Genomic DNA, 22,747 nt, shown 5'->3' with positions numbered 1-22,747 from the left:
TCCTCCTTGACCTCTCTGCTGCCTTCGATAACGTTGACCACTCTATCCTCTTCCTTCATGGTTCTGTCCATGACCCATTCAGATTGTACCTCTCACACCACTCCCCGGCCCTTTCCCCATAACCTGCAAACCCGTCCTCCTCAAATATCCGTCCACCGCGTTTTTAAAAGTTGTTATCGAATCGGCCTCGACTTCCCTTTCAGGCGATGCGATCCAGTTTCGAACAACTCGCTGCGTGAAGAAATTTCTTCTCACCTCCCCTCGGCTTCTTTTACAGATTATTTTGAATCTGTGACCTCGAGTCACCGACACTCCCACCAGTGGAACAGTTTTTCCCTTTCTAACCTATCAAATCCCCTCATGATTTTGAAGTCCTCTATTAGGTCTCCTCGTAACCTTCTCTGCTCCAATGAGAATAATCCCGGCCTCTCCAGCCTTTCCTCATTACCAAGGTCCCTCATTCCTGGTACCATCCTCGTAAATCTCCTCTGCGTCCTTTCCAATGCCTTAACATCCTTCCTATAGTATGGTGCCCTGAACTGGGCGCAGTATTCTAACTGAGGCCTAACCAGTGTTTATATGGGTTAATCATAACCTCCTGACTCTTGCAGTCGGCTGCTATCCTTCTCACTGTTTACCCCCTCCCTAACTTGGAAATGGTACTTGCTATACCCAAATCCAGATCATTTATGTATATTAAGAAGAGCAGTGGTCCTAATACCGATCCCTGGGGGACACCACTGTACACTTCCCTCCAGTCAGAAAAGCAGCCGTTCACCACAACTCTCTTCTTTCTGTCTCCCAGCCAGTTTGGGATCCGCTGCCACTGTCCCTTTTATACCATGGGCTTCTATCTTTCTTACAAGTCTTTCATGTGGCACTTTGTCAAATGCCTTTTGAAAGTCCATATGAACTACATCTACTGCTCTACCTTCATCCACCCTCTCCATTACCTCATCGAAAAATTCTATTAGATTTGTTGGACAAGATTTGCCTTTAACAACTCCGTGCGGCTGTCCCTAATTAACCCATATTCATCTAAGTGAAGATTTATTCTGTCCCGGATTATAGCCTCCAGGAGTTTCCCCACTACTGATGTTAGGCTGACTGGCCTGTAGTTCCCAGGTGTGTCCTTCTGTCCCTTTTTGTACCGGGGAGTAACATTGGCCACTCTCCAGTCCTCTGGCACCTTCCCGATGTCCAACGAAGATTGAAAAACTGCTATTTGTACCCGTCCCTCCCATAGTAACCTCGGCTGCATCCCGTCTGGACCAGGCGACTCATCACCTTCAGCGCAGTCAGCCTTTTCAGTACTTCCTCTCTTGTTTATACCTATCCTACCCATTTCCTCTACCCTCTCCTCCGATACTGCGGCATTTGGTGCATCCACTTCCTTTGTGAAGACAGATGCAAAGTACCCATCTGTGTGATTGGAAGCCAGAGGAGTCGGGCAAGGATGCGGGTGATAGGTCGCGGAGCCTGGTGCGGGAGAGGACACGGGCTGTAAAGTTCTGGATGATCTGCAGCGGGGGGGAGAGGGGAGTTGGGGAGGCCGACAAGCAGTGAGTTTGCAATAACATTACCCAACTTGGCCACTGTCTCACAGACAGGCCACTGAGACCCTCATACACACATTCATAACATTCAAGCTTTACTGTTGCAAACTTGTCGGCCCCCCAACTCCTCCCTCCACAGGCTGCAGATCATCCAGAACTTTGCAGCCCATGTCCTCTCCTGCACAAGGCTCCGTGACACTATATTAATAATAATAATAATAATAATCCTTGCATTTGATATAGCGCTTTTCACGTGTTATAGACGTCTCAAAGCGCTTCACAGAACACACTGTAAAGTGAATTGACTGTATATTTGTGGGCGAACGCGGCAGCCAATTGCGCACAGCAATGTCCCACAAACAGTCATAGATTGAAAATGACCAATTTATTATTGTTTTATGTTTTGGAGGTATTATTATTAGGCTCTGTGTGGAGTAAGGAAACTTGCCCAAGGTTTCGCCCTCTGCCGGGGATTGAACTCAGGTCTCTCGCTTGCAAAGCGAGTGCTCTAACCACTGAGCTACAGGACTATCACCCCCATCCTCGCCCAACTCCACTGGCTTCCCACCACCACGCAGAGGATACAGTTCAAGATCCTAGTCCTCCCTCAAAGCCCTCCATGGCCTCATTCCCCCCTACCTCTGCCACCTCCTACCGATCTGCCCGCTCCCTCCGCTCAGTGGGCTCCGGCCTGCTTCACATTCCCCCACTCGCCCGCCTTCTGCCACTCTGCCCCCACCTTCTGGAACTCCATCCTCCACCTCGCCCCCTTCCTCGCCTCCTTCAAGACCCGTCTCAAGACCCTCCTCTTCAACCATGCTTTCGATCACCCTCCTTCACCCCCCCCCACCACCCTCCCCGATCCCGACCTCCAGCTTGGGTCCAAAACACTGACTGTCCAGCGCCTTGGGCCATCCCCCAAAGTGAAAGGTGCTATACAAATGTAATTTTGTTGTTGTTGTTCAAGATGATACGTATATTTAAAACATTTCTGGCAGGGTGAAATGTTGGACAAGTTTCCTTTCTCCATACGCTTCTGTTTACCTAGCAGTAAGTACAAACCCAGTTGTTGGTCGATTAGTAGATCGCTTTTCTGGGGGGAATAATTCCTTTAAAATGTTTTTAAAAAATAATAATAAATTGGTCACTTCAATCCACAACTGTTTGTGGGCACTGCTGGCTGCCGTGTTTCTCCTACAAAAATATAGTCAATTTACTTTGCAGTATATTCTATGAAGCGCTTTGAGACACCTAGAAGATGCGATAAGGCGCTATAATAAATGCAAGGATTATTATTCATGGAATTGATAAGTTATAGAGGCTTGATTTGTATCTTGTTTTGTTGAATTTTTTTTTAATGTTGGGTAAATTTTCCATTTTAACAGAACAATAGGTTCAATTGTCATAGCCTTACAATGCAAGCCTAAGGAAATGACAAGAACTTGCATGTATATGTATCTCCCCTCATGCAGGGTAGTGTCCCAGAGCGCTTGATCATAGTGGAGCAGGACACCGAGCTAGGGGCAGAGGGGGGATAACTATAGGCACAGTTGAAGAGGAAGGTCTTCAGGTGCGACCTGAAGATGGTGAGGGAGGGGACAAGGTGGAGGGATAGAGGAAGAGTGCTCCAAAGTTTCGGGGCACAGTGGCTGAAAGTGCAACCGAGTTAGTCTCCGCAGCCTGTCTACAAAAGAATGCATTGCTCAAAGTTCAAAGAACAACAATAAATAAGATTTCAGAATTGAATGATTAGAGGTTCTGATATGTAGTGGTTTCCAGTCTTTAATAAGGAAAATGGAAATGCATCATATTTAAAAGCCGTCATATCATCAGAAAGCACAACACTTTGCGAGACAATTTTTAGGTGGACAGCAGTTTAAAAATTCAGGAATTCATCCTTGGAAACCAGCCAAATCCATTGACATAAAGAAAAATGACAAAACAAATCATTGGAAGTGACATCTTCACAGTTCGGCAGCTTTCAGTCTAAGCTGCGCTGTTCATGAGAGTCTGCAAGTTTCCGTAAGGGTTGTTAGTGTTAGCACAGGGTTCTTGTTTGTCCTCTGGCATTAGTTTGTTCTCCTCGGAGGGATACTTCCAAAGCTGCTCAGGATTTGCGCTCATATCGTCGTTTTTCTTGCTGGACTCTTTCTTGAAGTCTGAAACAATGCTAAGTTTGTCAAAGAATTCTTCCTCCGAGTTCTGGCTGTCGGGTAGCATTAGTAGAGAACTCAGCGACATCTTCTGTTGCAGGCATTGATAAAAGAAAAATTGTGCGTTTAGTGTGACAATCTGAATTTATATAGCATGTAGGATAATAATAATAATTCTTGGATTTGATACAGCGCCTTATCAGGTCTTCGAGACATCTCAAAACACTTCACAGAACATACTGCAAAGTGAATTGACTGTATATTTTATGGTTGAAACGCAGAAGCCAATTGCGCACAGCAGTGTCCCACAAACAGTCATGGATTGTGTGACCAATGATTATTAATATCTTTTATATGTATATATATATCTAAGGGATTGTTACCCTCAGAAAAGCGATCCACCAATATAGAGTAAGGAACAGTACTGCTAGGTGTGGGGTAAAGAAACTTGCGCCCTGCCCAGGAATTGAACCCAGGTCCTCTCATTTGTGAGGCAAGTGATCTAACCACTGAGCTACAGGGCTCCAGGGTAGAGAGTGGGAGATACTGAAAGTAAAATGGAGGGAGTTTTCAGAGGTTAGGAGCTTATAACTGAAAGCTCAGCTATCAGTGGTGATGCAAATAGTGCTAGTTATTCACAAATCAATGAAGACAGCACTTCCTTGTAGAACATCCTGTTCTGCCACCTCAATATCATTGAAGTTTCTCTGGATCCATTGGGACTAGTACAATAAATGGGAGGAGGTTTATAGATGTAAGTACAACAGAGAGTGATTCACCAGTACTCAATAAACACACCTATATTGGCAGTAACAAAAGTAGCATATTTGCTTTCTCATTGGGACCTTGAATGGATCAACTATTAGCCGGTTTTGCAATATGCATGCAATCCATTTAGATAGGAAAACATATGACATTTTGCAATACGCAGACTGGTTGAAGCAAGACTTACAGTCCACAACTCTATGATGTGATCAGTGACCAGCTGTCCCTTTTGCGAAATGCCTGCAATTGGCGTGTATTCCATTTAGAATCATATCCACAGAAGGCCGATCAGCCCATCGTGTCTGTGTCGGCTCTTTGAAAGAGCTCTGTTCAAATCAAGCCCATTCCCCTGCTCTTTTCCCCATAGCCCTGCAAATTTGTCCTCCCCAAATATCTATCTACTTCTATTTTGAAAGGTGTTATCGAATCGGCTTCCACCACTCTTTCAGGCAATTCATTCCAGATCCCAACAACTCGCTGTGTGAAAATATTTCTCCTCCCCTCCCCTTTGTTTCTTTTAACAACTATTTTAAATCTGTGCCCTCGGATTACCGACCCACCCGCCACTAGAAATAGTTTTTCCCTGTTCACTCTATCAAATCCCCTCATAATTCTGAACATCTCTATTAAATCTCTATTTAACCTTCTCTGCCCCAAGGAGAATAATCCTAGCTTCTGTAGCCCCTTTCATAACTGAAGTCCCTCATTCCTGTTACCATCCTGGTCAATCTCCTTTGCACCCTCTCCAATGCCTTGAAATCCTTCCTATAGTGTGGTGCCCAGAACTGAACACAGGCCTAGTGTTTTATAAAGGTTCATCATAACCTACTTACTCTTGTATTCTATTTATAAATCCCATATGCTTTTTTAACAGCTTTAACTACCTGTCCTGCCACCTTCAAAGATTTACTTATATGAACCCCCAGGTCTGATTCCTCACCCTTTTAAGATTCTACCATCAGCTTATATTGCTTCTAACTCATTCTTCCTCACAAAATGCATTACTTTGCATTTTTCCGCATTAAACTTTTTCTGCCACGTGTCTGCCCATTTCACCAGTCTGTCTGTGTCCATCTGCTACTATCCTCCTCACTGTTTACTACTTTTCCTAGCTTAGTATCATCTGCAAACTTGGAAATTGTACTCTCTATATCCACGTCCAGGTCATTTATACAGATCAAAAACAGCAGTGGTCCCACTACGACACCACTGCACACTTCCCTCCAGTTAGAGAAACAACCGTTCACCACCATTCTCTGGTTGCTGTCTCCCAGCAGTTCTGGGTTTCAATTTTTCTACCAAGAAATGGTAGAATTATGTGGCACTTCATCAAACGCCTTTTGAAAATCCATATAAACGACATCAACTGCACCACCTTTTTCTTAGACACAATTTACCTTTAACAAATCTGTGTTGATTGTCCTTTATTAACCCATACTTTTTCTAATTGAAAATTTATTTTGTCCCCGATTATAGTCTCTGGAAGTTTCCCCACTATTGACGTGAGGCTGACTGGCCGCAGTTCCTGGGTTTATCCTTCTCCCCCTTTTCGCACAGGGGAGTAATATTTGCAACCCTCCAGTCCTCTGGTACCACCAATCCAAGGAGGATTGACAGACCAATAGCCAGAGCTTTTGCTATTTCCAACCTTACTTCCCTCAGTAACCTACGATGAATCCCATCCTGACTGGGTCACTTATCTATCTTGAGCACCTACAACCTTTTTAGTCCCTCGTCTCCAATTTCTCTACCTTCTCCTCCAATACTGTGGCATTGGCTGCATCCTCTTGTTTTGTGAAGAATGCAAAGTACTCATTCAGTATGTCAGCCCTGCCCTCTGCCTCCACAAGAAGATTTCCTCTTTGGTCCCTAATTGGACCCACCCTACCTTTGACTAACCTTTTATTCTTTAGATGATTTACAATACGTGGACTTTGATTACAATGAGGATCATAGTACGCACCTCTTTGATGTGTTCAGGGAGGCTGTAGGACGGGTAGAAGGCATATCTGATAGTTCTGTAGCTGCAAATGACTGTACTGAACACTCCCATCACCATTATGAAGACAACCGCAAGTGATATCAGAAGTACTACCATGGTCATCCACAGCGGAATTTTATCTGGAAAGACAGATGCAGAAGAACATTTGTAAATATCAATGTATTAGTCCATGCACAATATGAAACCCACTCCACCCCTCCCACCCCCCCACCACCACCAAAAAAACTCTAAAGGACGAAATTACCAAGATAAAACTGGTGCAGTTTTTTTTTATCTATGTTGCATTATTTCTTAACCCTTTCAGGCAATGCATTCCAGATCCCAACAACTCGCTGTGTGAAAACATTTCTCCTCACCTCCCCTCTGTTTCTTTTAATAACTGTTTTAAATCGGTGTCCTCGGGTTACCGACCCACCCGCCAGTGGAAATAGTTTCTCCTTGTTCACCCTATCGAATCCCCTCATATTTTGAAAATTTCTATTAAGTCTCCTCTTAAACTTCTCTGCCCCAAGGAGAATAATCCGAGCTTCTCCAGCCTCTCCTGATAACTGAAATCCCTCATTCCTGGTACCATTCTGGTCAAATGCTCCTTCCTAAAGTGTAGTGCCCAGAACTGAACACAGTCTCTAGCTGAGGCCTAACCAGTGTTTATAAAGATTTATCACAACTTCCTGACTTTTGTATTCTGTTCCCCTATTTAAATGCCCAGTATCCTGTATGCTTTTTTTTTAAAAACAGTTTTATCTACCTGTCCTCCCACCTTCAAAGATTTACTTAGAACCCCAGGTCTCTCTGTTCCTTCACCCCTTTAAGATTGTACCATCAGCTTATATCGCCTCTCCTCATTCTTCCTCACAAAATTCATCACTTTGCATTTCTCCACATTAAACTTCATCTGCCACGTGTCTGCCCATGTTACCAGTCTGTCTATGGCCATTTGCAGTCTGCTACTGTCCTCCTCACTGTTTACTACTTTTCCAGCTTAGCATCATCTCCAAACTTGGAAATTGTACTCCTTATACCCAAGTCCAGGTCATTTATATACATCACAAACAGCAGTGGTCCCAACTGACCCCTGAAGAACAGTAACCTAGGATGCATCCTGTCCCGACCAGGTAACTTATCTAACCCCTTGAGCACCGTCAACCTTCTTAGTGATCTCTTGGGTTATTCTGAGAATCCATATTGATATCTACCAATAACAATTTGTGCTTGTAAAGCGCCTCTTACACATGTCTTAAAGCACTTTATTAATAATAATAGTCCTTGCATTTGATATGGCAGCTTATCAAATCTTCGAGATGTCTCAAAGTGCTTCACAGAATATACTGTAAAGTGAAGTGGCTGTATATTTTGTGGGCAAAACACGGCAGCCAATTGCATATAGCAGTGTCTCATAAACAGTCGTGGATTGGGTGATCAAATTATTATTTTTGATTAATTTTTTTTTATTATCCTCAGAAAAGGAATTATTACCACCAGATAAACAATCCACCAATCTACTAACAACCGGGTTCCTACTTACTACTAAGTAAACATTGGCATGTGGAGCAGAGTAAGGAAGCTTGCCCTGCCCGGGAATCAAACCCAGGTCAATATATTAGAATATATTAGAACGTACAGCACAGAAACAGTCATTTGGCCCAACTGGTCTATGTCGGTGTTCATGCTCCACATGAGCCTCCTCCTGCCCTTCTTCAACTAAGCCTTCAAGCATAACCTTCTATTCCTTTATCCCTTATGTACCTATCTAGCTTCCCCTTAAATACATCTGTGCTATTTACCTCAACAACTCCTTGTGGTAGTATGTTCCACATTCCCACTACTCGCTGTGTGAGGAAATTTCTTCTAACTTCCTTTTTGATCTATGTGTGACTATTTTATATTGATGGCCCCTAGTTTGGTCTCCCCCACAGTGGAAACATCTTCCCTATGTCTACCCTATCAAAACCTTAAAATCGTTCCTCTCGCTTGCTCTAACCACTGAGCCACAGGACACCACCAGGTGGCAGGAGGCATGACTTCACACAGCTTGGAGCGTCCTGGTTAATTGAAATGTCTTTCAGCTGGGATTTTGCAGAAATGTCTCATTGTGGTATGAGTTTAACAGGCGTCTTGTTCCACAGATAAGGAAATGAAACACAATATGTGGAGGGAAGTGACACTAAGACCTGCCTGATATTCATTTTAGGGCTATTAATAACCGTATTTTATTCTTTAGTGGAACACAATTCAAGTGCGGTCCAAATCACTTGCTGAGGGTGCCATTGGAAAGCATCAATGCAAACAGCATGGTTTAAAAATGACTCCCAGATAGTTTCAGTTGTGGAACTCCAACAAATCTTGTGCTAACTCCACCCAGATTTAGCTGCACTTTTCAACAACAAACTACACTTAGGCAGTGCCTTCATGGCGGAAATATTTCAAAGTGATTTTCAACAACAACAACTTGCATTTATATAGCGCCTTTCACACAGGGTAACATTTCGGAATCGCTTAACAGTGGTGGAGCACGATGGCTGAGTCAGGGGCAAAGAGGAGGTGACTGTAAAGCGGTTGAAGAGGAAGGTGCGCCTGAGCTGGGAGTGTACTTCATTCTGACATGGCGTATCCCCAAATAGAAAAGCTATGCCTTCCTCAGCGGTGGCAACCTTAATAATAATATAATACACTACAAAGTTACATTTGTAAAGCGCCTTTCACATCAGGAGGACATCCCAAGGCACTGCGGATAATAAATAATCCTTGCATTTGATATAGTGTTATATCACGTCTTCGAGACGTCTCAATGCGCTTCACAGAGTATACTGTAAAGTGAATTGATTATATATTTTGTGACTGCAACGCAGCAGCTAATTACCCACAGCAGCGTCCACAAACAGTTGTGATTTGAGTGACCAAATTATTATTATTATTTTTTGAAGGGATTATTACCCCCAGAAAAAGCGATCCGCCAATCGACTAACCACCAGGTTCCTACTTACTGCTAGGTAAACAACAACATTTATAGAGCGCCTTTCAAGTCGGGAGGGCTGGACAGTCTTTGACAGGAGTCAGGACCCGAGCATGGGTGGTGTAGGGGTGAGGGAAGGCAGAGAGGTAGGAGGGCGACCGAAGGCACGATCGAAGAGAAGGGTCCTGAGACCGGCCTTGAAGGAGGTGAGGGAGGAAGTGAGGCAAAGGGACTGTGGGATGGAGTTCCAGAGTGTGGGGGCAGAGAGGCTGAAAGCTCGGCCACCGATGGTGAGGCGGGTCGAGCGGGAGACATGGAGCAGGCCAGAGCCTGATGAACGGAGGGAGCGGGCAGGTTGGTAGGGAGTCAGCAGGTCAGAGAGGTAGGAGGGGGCGAGGCCATGGATGGCCTTGAAAATGAAGACGAGGATCTTGAACTCGATCCTCTGGGGGATGGGGAGCCAGTGGAGTTGGGCGAGGGTGGGAGTGATGGGAGCCCTGGTGCGCGAAAGCACACGAGCTGCAGAGTTTTGGATGATCTGCAGTTTGTGAAGGGAAGAGTTGGGAAGGCCGATGAGGAGGGAATTTCCATAATCGAGCCTTGATGTGATGAATGTGAGGGTGAGGGTTTGGGCAGCCTGAGGGGTGAGGCAGTGGCGGAGTCTGGCAATGTTGCGGTGGTGGTGGTAGGCAGTGCCGGTCATGGCGCGGATGTGGGGGAGAAAGGACAGTTCAGTGTCAAACAAGACACCCGGGTTCCTGACTGGTTTAGTGAGGTTGAGTGGCAGCCGTGGAGGCTGATGCTGCCAGCGCCCGAGGTGTGGAGGTGCTGGCGTGAGCCGATCAGGAGGGCCTCGGTCTTGCTGATGTTGAGTTGGAGAAAGTTGTCCCTCGTCCAGGACTTGATGTCGGACAGGCAGTTGGTCAGGACACCAGTAGTCCCGAAGTTCAGGGTGGAAGCAGAGAGATTGAGTTGGGTATTTGAGGTGGAAATTTACCCCATGTCTGCGGATGATGTCACCAAGGGGGAGCATGTAGAGGGTGAAGAGGAGGGGACCGAGGACAGAGTCCTGAGGAACACCACACAGAATTAAAGGCAGCGGAGAGGTCGAGGAGGATGAGGAGGCAGAGGGAGTCCCGGTCACACATGGTCAGGATGTCGTTTGTGACCTTGACCAGAGTGCTGTGAGCAGCACGGAAACCTGATTGGAGGGGTTCATGGAGGGAGTGGGAGGAGAGGAAAGCGAAGCTGGGAGGCAACGGCTCTCTCAAGGACCTTAGACATAAAACGAAGGTGGGAGATGGGCCGGGAGCTGATAGTTATGTTGTGTCAAGGGAAGGTTTCTTCCGGTGGGGGTGATAGTGGCTGTTTTGAGGGGAGGTAGGAACAGTTCAGATGACAGGAGAGGTTGATGATGTCGGTGAGCAGTGGGGCAAGAAGGTGGAGCTGGGATTTAAGGAGAGGGGTGGGGATAGGGTACAGGGAGAGATGGTGGGCTTCATGGAGGATACGGTGGTGATGATAGAGGAGGGGGTGACAGGTTCAAAGGTGTGGAAGGAGGGATGGGTAGTGGTCGGAGTGTGGGGTGTGGTTAGGGAGGGGGTGGAAGTTGGGACGGCAATGGCAGCTGAGTGGATTCCCTTGATTTTGAACTTGAGGAAATCCAGCATTTCCTCGCAGTGAGAATCAGAGAAAAGAATCTGCGAGGGTATCGGGGAGGACGGAGGAGCCGGTTGGTGATGGAGAACAGGAGCCTGGGTTTTGCGCTTCACCTCCAGGATTAACCTGGAATAGAAGGATGATTTGGCTGAGGTGAGAGCGGAGCGGGAGGTTTTGATGTGCCGGTGGACCTTTAGGCCAGATTTAAGCCAAGTACGTTGGCTCAACAGAGGGATCTGGAGTAAGAAAACTTGCCTAAGGTTTCGCCCTATCCGGGAATCGAACCCTCGCTTGCGAGGCGAGCGCTCTAACCAATAGACACAAGTTAAAAGGTAATATACAACATGGCGAGCTAAGAAGAATGTTAGTGTCAGAATTGAGTAATACCATCATCCATTGTGGTTGCACACACTATTCGACTGGGGAGTCCTGTGATATTTGTTTCTTTGTCAATACATGAAACTTGCAGGCAGTACTCAGTCCGGGGCTCAAGATTATTGAGCCTCTTCATCGGCGCTTCAGCAACAACGTTTAGGATCTGTGTGGAATTTCAGTGAGTTTATCAATCAAAGATAGACATAGGACAAATAATAATCCTTGCACCTTATCATGTCATTCGGACATCTCAAAGCGCTTCACGGAATATACGTTAAAGTGGATTGACTGTGTATTTTGTGGGCGAAACGCGGCAGCTAATTGCGCACAGCAATATCCCACAAACAGTTGTGGATTGAGCGACCAAATTTTTTTTGTTAGGGATTATTATGTTCCGCCAATTGACTAACAACTGGTTTCCTACTTACTGCTGGTTAATAGAGGTGTGTGGAATAAGGAAATTTGCCTCAGGCTTCGCCCTGCCTTGGAATTGAACCTGGGTCCTCTCACTTGTGTATGAGCGCACTAACCACTACGCTGTAGGATTCCACAAATAAACCAATTCATCTTATACTTCACTTGGGAGAGGGAATGGGAATACTTCCAATTTTTCCTTGTACCAAGATTTAGGAACAATAGGGTTAAAGGATACAAGTTAAATGGCAACCTACGGCAGGTAACACTACCACACTGTTTTATTTTGTAACAGTCGATTACTGGTTACCATTTACACAATAAAACTAATTGTGCATTTATTTACAGATAGTAATCATAATTATTCTTGCATTTAATATAGCGCCTTATCACATTGTTGAGATGTCTCAAAGCGCTTCACAGAATACAGTGTAAAGTGAATTGACTGTATTTTGTGGGCAAGATCACTGCAGCCTTTTATAATATCACAAGAGAGGTACAAATGAAGAAGATATATCAGCCCATGATCTCAACCTTCCAGAATATCTTCCACTTTCCCTTTGTGTAAAGGAAATATTTCCTGAATCAGCACCCACCCACCGCCAATTTTGCTGCTATAACATTTCTGAAAGCCGTATTTTGGGTTTATTCTTCTCCATCCCATTGAGCATCTTAATCTGTCTTTGTTAAACCAAGGCCCCTGTTTAGGTAGGCGTTAAAGCGTTAAAGTGGGCATCTGCCTGTTCAGGTGGATGTTAAAGATCCTGCGGCACTATTTGAAAAGAGAAGGGAGTTTCTCTCCCGATGTCCTGGCCAACAATCCCCAAGATAAAATTGGTCATTCATTTCATGGCTGTTTGTTCGACATTGCTGTGCGCAAATCGTCTGCCGCGCTTTGCCCACAAAACACACAGTCATGAAGCATTTTGGGATGTCCTCCTGACTTGAAAGGAGCCACACTGAATGAAAGGTTTATTCTTATATACGATTCCCCTTGAGCAAGTAACTACGCCACTGAACTGCACATCAGTAATAATAATAATCCTTGCATTTGATATAGCGCTTTTCACGTCTTTGAGACGTCTCAAAGCGCTTCACAAAATAGACTGTAAAGTGAAGTGACTGTATATTTGTGGGTGAAACGTGGCAGCCAATTGCGCACAACAGTGTCCCACAAACAGTCATGGATTGAGTGACCAAATTATTATTGTTTTTTTGAGGGTTTATTATCCCAAGAAAAGAAATCCAATTGACTAACAACCGAGTTCCTACATACTGCTAGATAAACAGAGATGTGTGGAGTACGGAAACTTGCCCAACATTTTGCCCTGCCCCTGAAGCTTGCAAGGTGAGTAACCACTGAGCTACAGGACTCCACTGACTCAAATACCAATCGACTCAAATAACGACTTAAATGGGCAAATAAGTGGGGAAGCTGCCCTTGGAACTGAATGAAACAAGCTCCTTTTGTATTTTCCAGGCAAGCCACACATACCTTTTTTGGGTCAGTATTTTTCCAGTAGGATATCTTGAAAGCCATTGATGTATAGTAGCTGCGCATCGTCCGTTGAGAATTCTCCTTCATCGGTTCAGCAAAGAGGACATCAAGCATATCCAACTTTACTTTTACATTGAAGTTTGGGGGAGGTCCGATCAAGGCTGCATATAAACGACACGCAACATTGATGACATGTTTCATGGGAATTGCTAATCTGAAGATAAATGATTAATTAAAACATTTATTTTCTGAAAAAAAAGCATCAGCCTTACTGTCTCGGAAAGGTTGAAAGTCTTCGACAGCTGCCCACTTAGATGTCCTGCTCTTACATTTAGCTCTTACGTGTAACCAATAACTGATCTCGTCGGCCAGTGCGTTTGACAAGTCACATTGTGTGGTGTTGATGTTAGTGCAGCTTTTTTCAAAGGGTTCATCCTTTTCATAAAAATGGGAGTAGGAGCTGTAAGAAAATTAACAAGGAAGCTAGTCAGTCACTTTTAGCTACATCTATACCAATAAAGACAAAATGTCTGTCTAACTAATTGATGTAGAGACACCGACAGGAGTCCTTCCACTGAGGCTTCCCACTGAGGCCTTCCAACAGGAGTTCTCCCAACAGGAGTCCTCCCACTCAGTCTTTCCACTAGAGTCCCCCAAAAACGATATGTGTGCAAATATGTGAACAAGGGATGAGTTCAATAGCACATTTTCTTAATCTTAAGGGTTAACAATGCCTAAGAAGCAAAAATCAAGCCTTTCAAGGACAAATAAAAATGCCAGACAGAAGAGAGAAGGCCGATTAAATGAAACCGTTTGCAAGCTTAGCTGCAACAGGTACAGCTAGTTTATAATAATAATAATCCTTGCATTTGATACAGATCCTGATCATGTTTTTGAGAGCGTCTCAAAGCACTTCACAGAATATACTGTCAAGTGGATTTGGACTTGGATCCAACGTGCCGGTGTTTACACTCCATACAAAAGCTAATACTCTCCGGAATTGGGTAAGCAGGATGCGTCCCCCCAGGGAGAGAGAAAGAGAGAGAGAGAGAGAGAGAGAGAGAGAGAGAAAGAGAGAGCGCATATTCCATTCCAATAATCTATCTCTGGGATTTCCATGTGTAGGTGGGATGTGTGGGATTCTCAGTTTAGTTTAGATAATCTTAAGCACGGTGATGGGTTTCTACACGTGTCAGACACCTGGCTGACAAAAACAAATATCTTCTATAAAAGAAAGCTAAGAAGGTGAAGCACCAAGTCACTTCAGTGGCTTACCTTTGATACCCAACTGAATAGGAGATATTCCCTTTGCGGCAAACAACTGGGTCCCACTGAAGCACGTGCTTGAAGTTGACCGAGTGTATTTTCACATTTTGTGGTTTAGGGACCTGCCCGAAAACTGTATTGGCAGAAAAGAGAAAGATTGAAACCCATCTCCTGAGTACAGGGTAATTTTGGATTTAATGCTCTATAATAACATAAGAATTGCTAGCTGAAAGAAAGCCAAGGTCCATCTATTTTGCCTTCCACCATCCTGGCAGTCATTTGACATGTTGTGTCCCAAACTACATATTGTATCCCTCAATATTAGTTCCTAAAAGAAATCAATCTAATTTGCTTTGAAAAAATCAACACTTTCGGCTTCCACCATCTCCCAAGGGAGCCAGTTCCATTCGTTTACCACCCACTCATTCAAATAATGTTTCCGCAGATTTGTTTACAATTTCCCCCCCTTCAATCCCAGGCCGTGTCTGTGGTTCTACTATTCTGGACAAGCTTATCATGGTCTGCATTATCCAGTCCCTTTAGAATCTTGAAAATCTTCTTCAATGAAATTATCAGTCAACAAATTTGTGTTTAAAAATGTATGTTGGATGCAGCCTGGCGAACACGTAATCCACAGCAAAAAATGTGCCTTGTGCCCTTGGGGAAGGGAATCATAATTAAAAAATCTTGCCAGTTGACTCCACCTATTTCCCATCAGGAGGATAATTCAAAGTGCTTCACAGGAGTCACTGTAAAGTATAATGACTGTGCATTTGTAAACAAATACAACAGCCAATTTGGACACAGCAAAAATAAGGCACAAAAGTGAATCATCAATTTTATCTGGGAGATTCTTCGTATAATAATAATAAATCTTGCATTTGATATAGTGCCTTATCACATCTTCGAGACGAGTCAAAGCACTTCACAGAATATACTGTAAAGTGAACTGGATTTATATTTTGTGGCGAAATGTGGCAGCCAATTGCACACATCCGCCAATCGACTAAAACCCAATTTCCTACTTACTGCTAGGTAATCAGAGGCGTAGAGTAAGGAGACTTACCCAACGTTTTGCCCTGCCTGGGAATCACACCCGGATCCTCTTACTTGGAGGCGAGCCCACTAATCGCTATGCTACAGGACTCCTTGCATTTGATATAATAATAATAATCCTTGCTTTTGATATAGCACCTTATCACGTGCTTCACAGAATATACTGTAAAGTGAATTCACTATATAATTTGTGGGCGAAACACGGCAGCCAATTGCACACAGCAGCGTCCCACAAACAGTCGTGGATTGAGTGACCAAATTTTTTTTTTTGAAGGGATTATTATCCCTGTATAAGCGATCCACCAATCGACTAACCACCGGGTTCCTATTTACTGCCAGGTAAACAGAGGCGTGTGGCATAAGGTTTTGCCCCTTCCGGGAATCAAACCCAGGTCCTCTCACTTGCGAGACGAGTGCTCTAACCGCTATGCTCCAGGTCTCCATTTTACAACATTGAAACAGTTGATCTTTTTTTTAAAACAAAGTGTAGCTTCAGAGATCTGAGGCCTGAAATTTCCCACGCATTTAGCTTTAAGATCATCGTTTCACAATTGAAGATGGTGCAGATTCTTCTTGAGGGGGAATTCTTAAACTCAGTCTTAATTTTGAAGATGTGCTTCTCAAATAAAACAGGCTTCCAAACTTACAAAGTGTGTAGGCTCAACAAATGCCTTGCAGAATGTTTACCGTTGCAGTATCAAATCTTGCTATAAAGGTGCACTTGCTACACAAATATAACTCATCAGAAGTATTTCCACTGAAAGCAAAAATGCTTCATTTGAATTGTATTTTTGTATCAAAGCTGATCCTTTCAATTCTATTTAATAAAGGCAGCCTTTTAGTTGATGTAGGTGTTTCTGTGATTGCCTGGGGTTGTCACTTCTGATAATATGCTTGTAAAGAGTGATTAGAAGTATAAATGTACCAGGTAAAAAAAAAAGTCTTAAGCCTCCACACTGTATAATCCAGAAACAAGGACTTTCCAAAATTCTACAACCCCCATAAGGCTAATGTCATGGTAAGTTTTGACACTCAAAGGGAACAATCTGGTCAAAATAACAAGTCGCAGGGAACTGAAACTAGCCATAACTTCCTATAATGATACCAAAAGAGCAAAATAAAAAAAACTATTATCATACAAGGGAAAAGAAGAACTGCATCTACGAAGAGGAAATGTTAAATCACAAGATCTGTTTGGATGAAGAATATCCTTCTGCCTATCTGTCTCATCCTTCCAGAACACCCACCCTACAATTCTCCCATCACAGCATCAAAACAGGAACATAGGAACAGGAGTAAGCCGTTCAAGCCCTCGAGCCTGTTCCGCCATTCTATTAGATCATGGCTGATCTGTACCTTAACTCCAAACTACCTGCCTTTGCCCCATATGCCTTGATACCCTGACCTAAAAAAATCTATTCACTCCAGGTTTGAAAATATGAACGGATTTCTCCACAGCTTTTGTGGAGAGAGTTCCAGATTCCCACTGCCTTTTGGGTTAAAAACTGCCTCCTGATTTCACTCCTAAATGGCTTTGCTATCAAGCTGCTTTCCAAATTAATCCCAGTGTCCTGGCCTGGTAAGCGAGAGGTCCCGAGTTTGATTCCTTGACAGGGCGAAACCTTAGGCAACACGACTCTGTTTACCTAGCAGTAACGAGGAACCCTATTGTTGTCACAGAAACATAGGTACAGGAGGAGGCCATTCAGCCCCTCAAGCTTGTTCTGTCATTCTATAAGATCATGGCTGATCTGTACCGCAAGTCCAACTACCCGCCCTAGCACTGTATCCCCGACAAATATCTATCCACCTCAGTCTCGAAAATGTGAATGGATCCAGTCATAATCCATAACCTTTGAGGGGAGAGAGTTCCAGATTCACACTCCCCTTTGGGTGAAAAATTGCCTCCTGATTTCACTCCTGAATGGCCTAGCCCAGCTGCCAAATCTCTTTATACCTCAGATCACCCCTCAACCTTCTAAACTCAATAGTAATAATCCTTGCATTTGATGTAATGCTTTTCATGTCTTCGAGAAAGTGTTCACAGAATATATTGTAAAGTGAATTGACTGTACATCTGTGTGCAATTGGCTGCCGCGTTTCACACACAAAATACATAGTCAATTCACTTTACAGTATATTGTGTGAAGCGCTTTGAGACGTCTCGAAGACGTGATAAGGCGCTGTATCAAATGCAACGATTATTATTATGTCAGAATTTGAAAATAATAATAATTTTGTCACTTCAATCCACGGCTGTGTGTGGGGACGCTGCTGTGCGCAATTCGCTGCCGTGTTTCGCCCACAAAATATACAGTCAATTCACTTTCTGGAATATCCTGTGAAGCGCTTTGAGACGCCTCGAAGCGGTGATAAAGCGCTGCATCAAATGCCAGATTATTATTATTATTATACAACAACAACAATAAGATTCCATTTATAGAGCGCCTTTCATGTCGGGAGGACGTCCCGAGGCGCTGTACAGTAGGGTCAGGATCCGAGCAGTGGGGGAAATGGTCAGGGTGAGGGGAGGGAAGGGAGGGAGCGAGGAGGGGGTAGAGAGTCGAGAGGGGAGGGAAGGGAGGGAGCCAGGAGGGGGGAAATGACCAGCGTGAGGGGAGGGGAGGGAGGGAGCGAGGAGGGGGGAAATGGTCAGGGTGAGGGGAGGGAAGGGAGGGATCGAGGAGTGGGTAGAGAGTCGAGAGTGGAGCTGAAGGCTCGGTCAAAGAGAAAGGTCTTGAGACCGGCCTTGAAGGAGGAAAGGGAGGAAGCAGCGAAGGCACTGGGGGATAGAGTTCCAGAGCCTCGGGGCTGAGAGGCTGAAGGCCCGACCACCGATAGTAGGGCGGTTGAGGCGGGGGTTGTGGAGCAGACCGGAGCCAGAGGAACGGAGGGTACGGCCAGGTAGGTGGGGGGATAGTAGGTCAGAGAGGTAGGAGGGAGCGAGGCCGTGAATGGCCTTGTAGGTGAGGATGAGGATCTTGAATTCGATCCTCTGGGGGATGGGGAGCCAGTGGAGGCGAGCGAGGGCGAGGGTGAGGGCGAGGGCGGGCGAGGGTGGGAGTGAGGGCGAGGGCGAGGGTGGGAGTGATGTGGTCTTGGTGTCTGGTGCGGGACAGTACACGAGCTGCAGAGTTCTGAATGACCTGCAGTGTGGAGGGAGGGCCGGGAAGGCCGCGAGGAGAGAGTTCCCATAGTCCAGCCTTGAGGTGATAAAGGTGTGGACCAGAGTTTCAGCCGCGTGAGGGGTGAGGTAGTGCCGTAGTCTGGCGATGTTCCGGAGGTGATGGAAGGCGGTGCCAGTTGTGGTGCGGATATGAGGGAGAAAGGACAGCTCAGGGTCGAACAGAACCCGAGGTTCCTGATGGCTTTGAGAGGTGGAGAGTGCGGCCTTGGATGCTGATGGTGTCAGCGCCTGAGGTGCGGAGGCGCTGACGTGAGCCAATCAGGAGGGCCTCAGTTTTGCGCACGTTGAGCTGAAGAAAGTTGTCTCTCGTCCAGGACTCGATGTCGGACAGACAGCTGTCAGGACATCGGGGTCGTGGAGTTGAGGGTAGAGGAGGAAAGGTAGAGTTGGGTGTCATCCGCATACATGTGGAAGTTAACCCCATGTCTGCGGATGATGTCACCACAGGGGGAGCATATAGAGGGTGAAGAGGAGGGGACCGAGGACAGAGCCCTGAGGGACACCGCACGAGACAGTGCGGGGGGTGGAGGAAAAGCCATTCGTGGAACAAAGTGAAGACGGTGGGAGAGGTACGACCTAAACCACTCAAGGACAGGGCCTTGAAGGTTGAGGTGGGAGGACAAGCGGTGGAGTAGGATAGCGTGGTCGACCGTATCGAATGCTGCCGATAGGTCGAGGAGGACGAGGAGGCAGAGGGAGCCCTGGTCACAGATGGTCAGGATGTCATTGGTGACCTTGACCAGGGCAGTTTCTGTGCTATGGGCAGCACGGAAACCCGACTGAAGGGGTTCGAATAGTGAATGGGTGGAAAGGAAAGAGCGCAGTTGGGAGGCGACAACTCTTTCCAGGACCTTGGACAGGAAGGGGAGGTTGGAGATGGGCCGGTAGCTTGATAGCTGCGACGCATCAAGGGAGGGTGGGAGTGATGGCGGCAGTTTTTAAGGGAATGGGGACAGAGCCAGAGGAGAGGGACAGGTTGATGATGTCGGTGATATGTGGGGCAAGAAAGTGGAGCTGGGAGATAAGGAGTGGAGTGGGGATGGGGTCAAGGGAGCAGGTGGTTGGTTTTAGGGATAGGATGAGTTTGGTGACAGAGGGTGGGGAAACGGGTACAAAAGTGAGTAGGGGAGGATGGGTAGGAGTCGGAGTGTGGGAGTGAGGGGGTGGGGGGGTTGGTGGATGTTGGAGGGGAAGTGACCGCGGAGCGAATTCCCTTGATCTTGGATTCAAGGAAATCCAGCATCTCCTCGCAGTGAAGGTTGGAGGAGATGACCTGCGCGGGGTGGCGGGGGGGACGGAGGAGTCGGGTTGTGGTAGAAAACAGTAGCCTGGGGTTGTTCTTCGCCTCCAGGATTATCCTGGAGTAGAAGGACGACTTGGCCGAGGCTAGAGTGGAGCGGTAGATTTTGAGGAGGTCCACCCAGATTTGTCGGTGGACCGTTAGGCCAGATTTGAGGCGGGTGCGTTCAGCGCCCACACCTGGCTCTGCAGTGAGCGGAGGTGGGTGGTGAACCGGGGAAGGAACGAGAGTAGGAGACAGTACGGGAGGTGATGGGGGCAAAAGAGGGTCGAGTGTGGAGGAGAGGGTGTTGTGGAGGAGGGTGAGAGGAGAAGAGGGGTCAGTGAGGGAGAGGAGTTCAGAGGAACCAACTGAAACCAGGGGCTGGCGGGTCAAAACCGACATTGACTAAAACTCTGCGCTTTTTTCACTCCCTTCTCTCTCCCTCTCTCCCCCCCCCCTCCCCCCACCTCTCTCCCCCCCACCTCCCCCCCTACCCTCTCTCCGCCCCCTCCCCCCCCTCCCCTCTCCCCCCCCCCCTCCCCCCCCTCCCCCTCAGATTCCCCTGAAGGTGTGACCTTCCCTCGGGGGTTCCCTGTGTCCCGGATCCCGGGGTTTGGCGGATGGAGTGCACTGACCTCTCAGTGTAAGAGCCGCTGCAAAGGCAAAACGGAGAAAGATCCTAATCCGCACCATTTCTGCTTCGGATGGTTTTCTGTGTCTGAGCTCCGGGTCTCCCGGGGCAGGGCCGGGTCTCCCGGGGCAGGGCCGGGTCTCCCGGGGCAGGGCGGGCAGGGCCGGGTCTCCCGGGGCAGGGCCGGGTCTCCCGGGGCAGGGCGGGCAGGGCCGGGTCTCCCGGGGCCGGGCCGGGTCTCCCGGGACAGGGCCGGGTCTCCCGGGGCCGGGCCGGGTCTCCCGGGGCAGGGCCGGGTCTCCCGGGGCAGGGCCGGGTCTCCCGGGACAGGTGGAGTGACTGTTGCGGTCTCACACCTCTGCAGCTTTCCCGGTTGTGTAATGAGGAACTAAAGTCGGTTTTGTTGTTAACCAATTCGTGCGTTCAACATCACAACAAAGATTTGGATGTGAGGAAACTTTTAGAGTTGAACCCAAACATCATTGGGGGTTTAAACCAAAGCTGAACCCGAGGGGTTGACAATTTAATGGCTATTTTAATGTGAGTTGTGATGATGGGGTTTGCAAACCCGAATATTATTGCGTCACTGATGGACTCATTTAAAACATGTTTTTGAAAGCAATTGCTCATCTCTCAGGGAATCAGCAGCATTGGGCAACACTGCAAACTCTCCCCTCCCCTCCCGCTGTCTCCCCGCTGTCTCCCCTCCCCTCCCGCTGTCTCCCCACTGTCTCCCCACTGTCTCCCCTCCCCACCCGCTGTCTCCCCGCTGTCTCCCCACTGTCTCCCCGCTGTCTCCCCTCCCCACCCGCTGTCTCCCCGCTGTCTCCCCTCCCCACCCGCTGTCTCCCCACTGTCTCCCCTCCCCACCCGCTGTCTCCCCACTGTCTCCCCACCCGCTGTCTCCCCGCTGTCTCCCCTCCCCACCCGCTGTCTCCCCACTGTCTCCCCTCCCCACCCGCTGTCTCCCCGCTGTCTCCCCTCCCCACCCGCTGTCTCCCCACTGTCTCCCCTCCCCACCCACTGTCTCCCCGCTGTCTCCCCACCCGCTGTCTCCCCACTGTCTCCCCACCCGCTGTCTCCCCACTGTCTCCCCACCCGCTGTCTCCCCACTGTCTCCCCTCCCCACCCCACTGTCTCCCCACTGTCTCCCCACCCGCTGTCTCCCCACTGTCTCCCCTCCCCACCCACTGTCTCCCCGCTGTCTCTCCCCACCCCACTGTCTCCCCACTGTCTCTCCCCACCCCACTGTCTCCCCTCCCCACCCCACTGTCTCCCCACTGTCTCCCCCTGTCTCCCCGCTGTCTCTCCCCACCCCGCTGTCTCTCCCCACCCCGCTGTCTCTCCCCACCCCGCTGTCTCTCCCCACCCCGCTGTCTCTCCCCACCCCGCTGTCTCCCCCCCCGCTGTCTCCCCGCTGTCTCCCCGCTGTCTCTCCCTGCTGTCCCTACCCCCGCTGTCTCTCCCCGCTGTCTCTCCCCGCTGTCTCCCCGCTGTCTCTCCCCGCTGTCTCTTCCCGCTGTCTCTCCCTGCTGTCCCTACCCCCGCTGTCCCTACCCCCGCTGTCTGTCCCCGCTGTCTCTCCCCGCTGTCTCTCCCCGCTGTCTCTCCCCGCTGTCTCTCCCCGCTGTCTCTCCCCGCTGTCTCTCCCCGCTGTCTCTCCCCGCTGTCTCTCCCCGCTGTCTCTCCCCGCTGTCTCTCCCCGCTGTCTCTCCCCGCTGTCTCACCCCGCTGTCTCCCCGCTGTCTCTCCCCGCTGTCTCTCCCCGCTGTCTCTCCCCGCTGTCTCCCCGCTGTCTCCCCGCTGTCTCTCCCCGCTGTCTCTCCCCGCTGTCTCTCCCCGCTGTCTCTCCCCGCTGTCTCTCCCCGCTGTCTCTCCCCGCTGTCTCTCCCCGCTGTCTCACCCCGCTGTCTCCCCGCTGTCTCTCCCCGCTGTCTCTCCCCGCTGTCT

At 47.8% G+C, this 22,747-nt stretch overlaps 1 protein-coding gene across 2 annotated transcripts; it reads right to left on the bottom strand.

Moving 5' to 3' along the window:
• Positions 1-3,320: 3,320 nt before the first annotated feature.
• On the bottom strand, positions 3,321-20,904 carry LOC103186764 (interleukin-10 receptor subunit beta-like). Of its 2 annotated transcripts, none has more exons than XM_042334301.1 (7): positions 20,802-20,904; positions 14,651-14,774; positions 13,648-13,835; positions 13,373-13,536; positions 11,476-11,626; positions 6,438-6,595; positions 3,321-3,797 (listed from the first exon to the last, which is right to left on the bottom strand). In XM_042334301.1, the coding sequence occupies exons 1-7, from the start codon at positions 20,857-20,859 to the stop codon at positions 3,543-3,545; spliced, it is 1,098 nt and encodes a 365-aa protein (XP_042190235.1). In that variant the 5' UTR covers positions 20,860-20,904; the 3' UTR covers positions 3,321-3,542. The 2 variants fall into 2 exon arrangements, with proteins under 2 accessions (XP_042190235.1, XP_007904172.1); XM_007905981.2 differs by having other exon boundaries at positions 3,321-3,800; positions 20,802-20,902.
• Positions 20,905-22,747: the final 1,843 nt, after the last annotated feature.

The sequence above is a fragment of the Callorhinchus milii genome, unplaced genomic scaffold (genome assembly GCF_018977255.1).
Source record: "Callorhinchus milii isolate IMCB2004 unplaced genomic scaffold, IMCB_Cmil_1.0 Scaffold4, whole genome shotgun sequence".
NCBI lineage: Eukaryota > Metazoa > Chordata > Chondrichthyes > Chimaeriformes > Callorhinchidae > Callorhinchus > Callorhinchus milii.
The sequence above is the reverse complement of the archived record's forward strand: the minus strand, read 5'-3'. Positions and strand labels throughout refer to the sequence as shown.

Coding starts and splice junctions, on each gene's coding strand:
- LOC103186764 (XM_007905981.2), bottom strand. CDS start 20,859: ATGGTGCGGATTAGGATCTTTCTCCGTTTTGCCTTTGCAGCGGCTCTT. Junction 13,836..14,650: donor TATTCAGTTGGGTATCAAAG/GTAAGCCACTGA, acceptor ATTTTCTTACAG/CTCCTACTCCCATTTTTATG. Junction 11,627..13,372: donor AAAATACTGACCCAAAAAAG/GTATGTGTGGCT, acceptor AATTCCACACAG/ATCCTAAACGTTGTTGCTGA.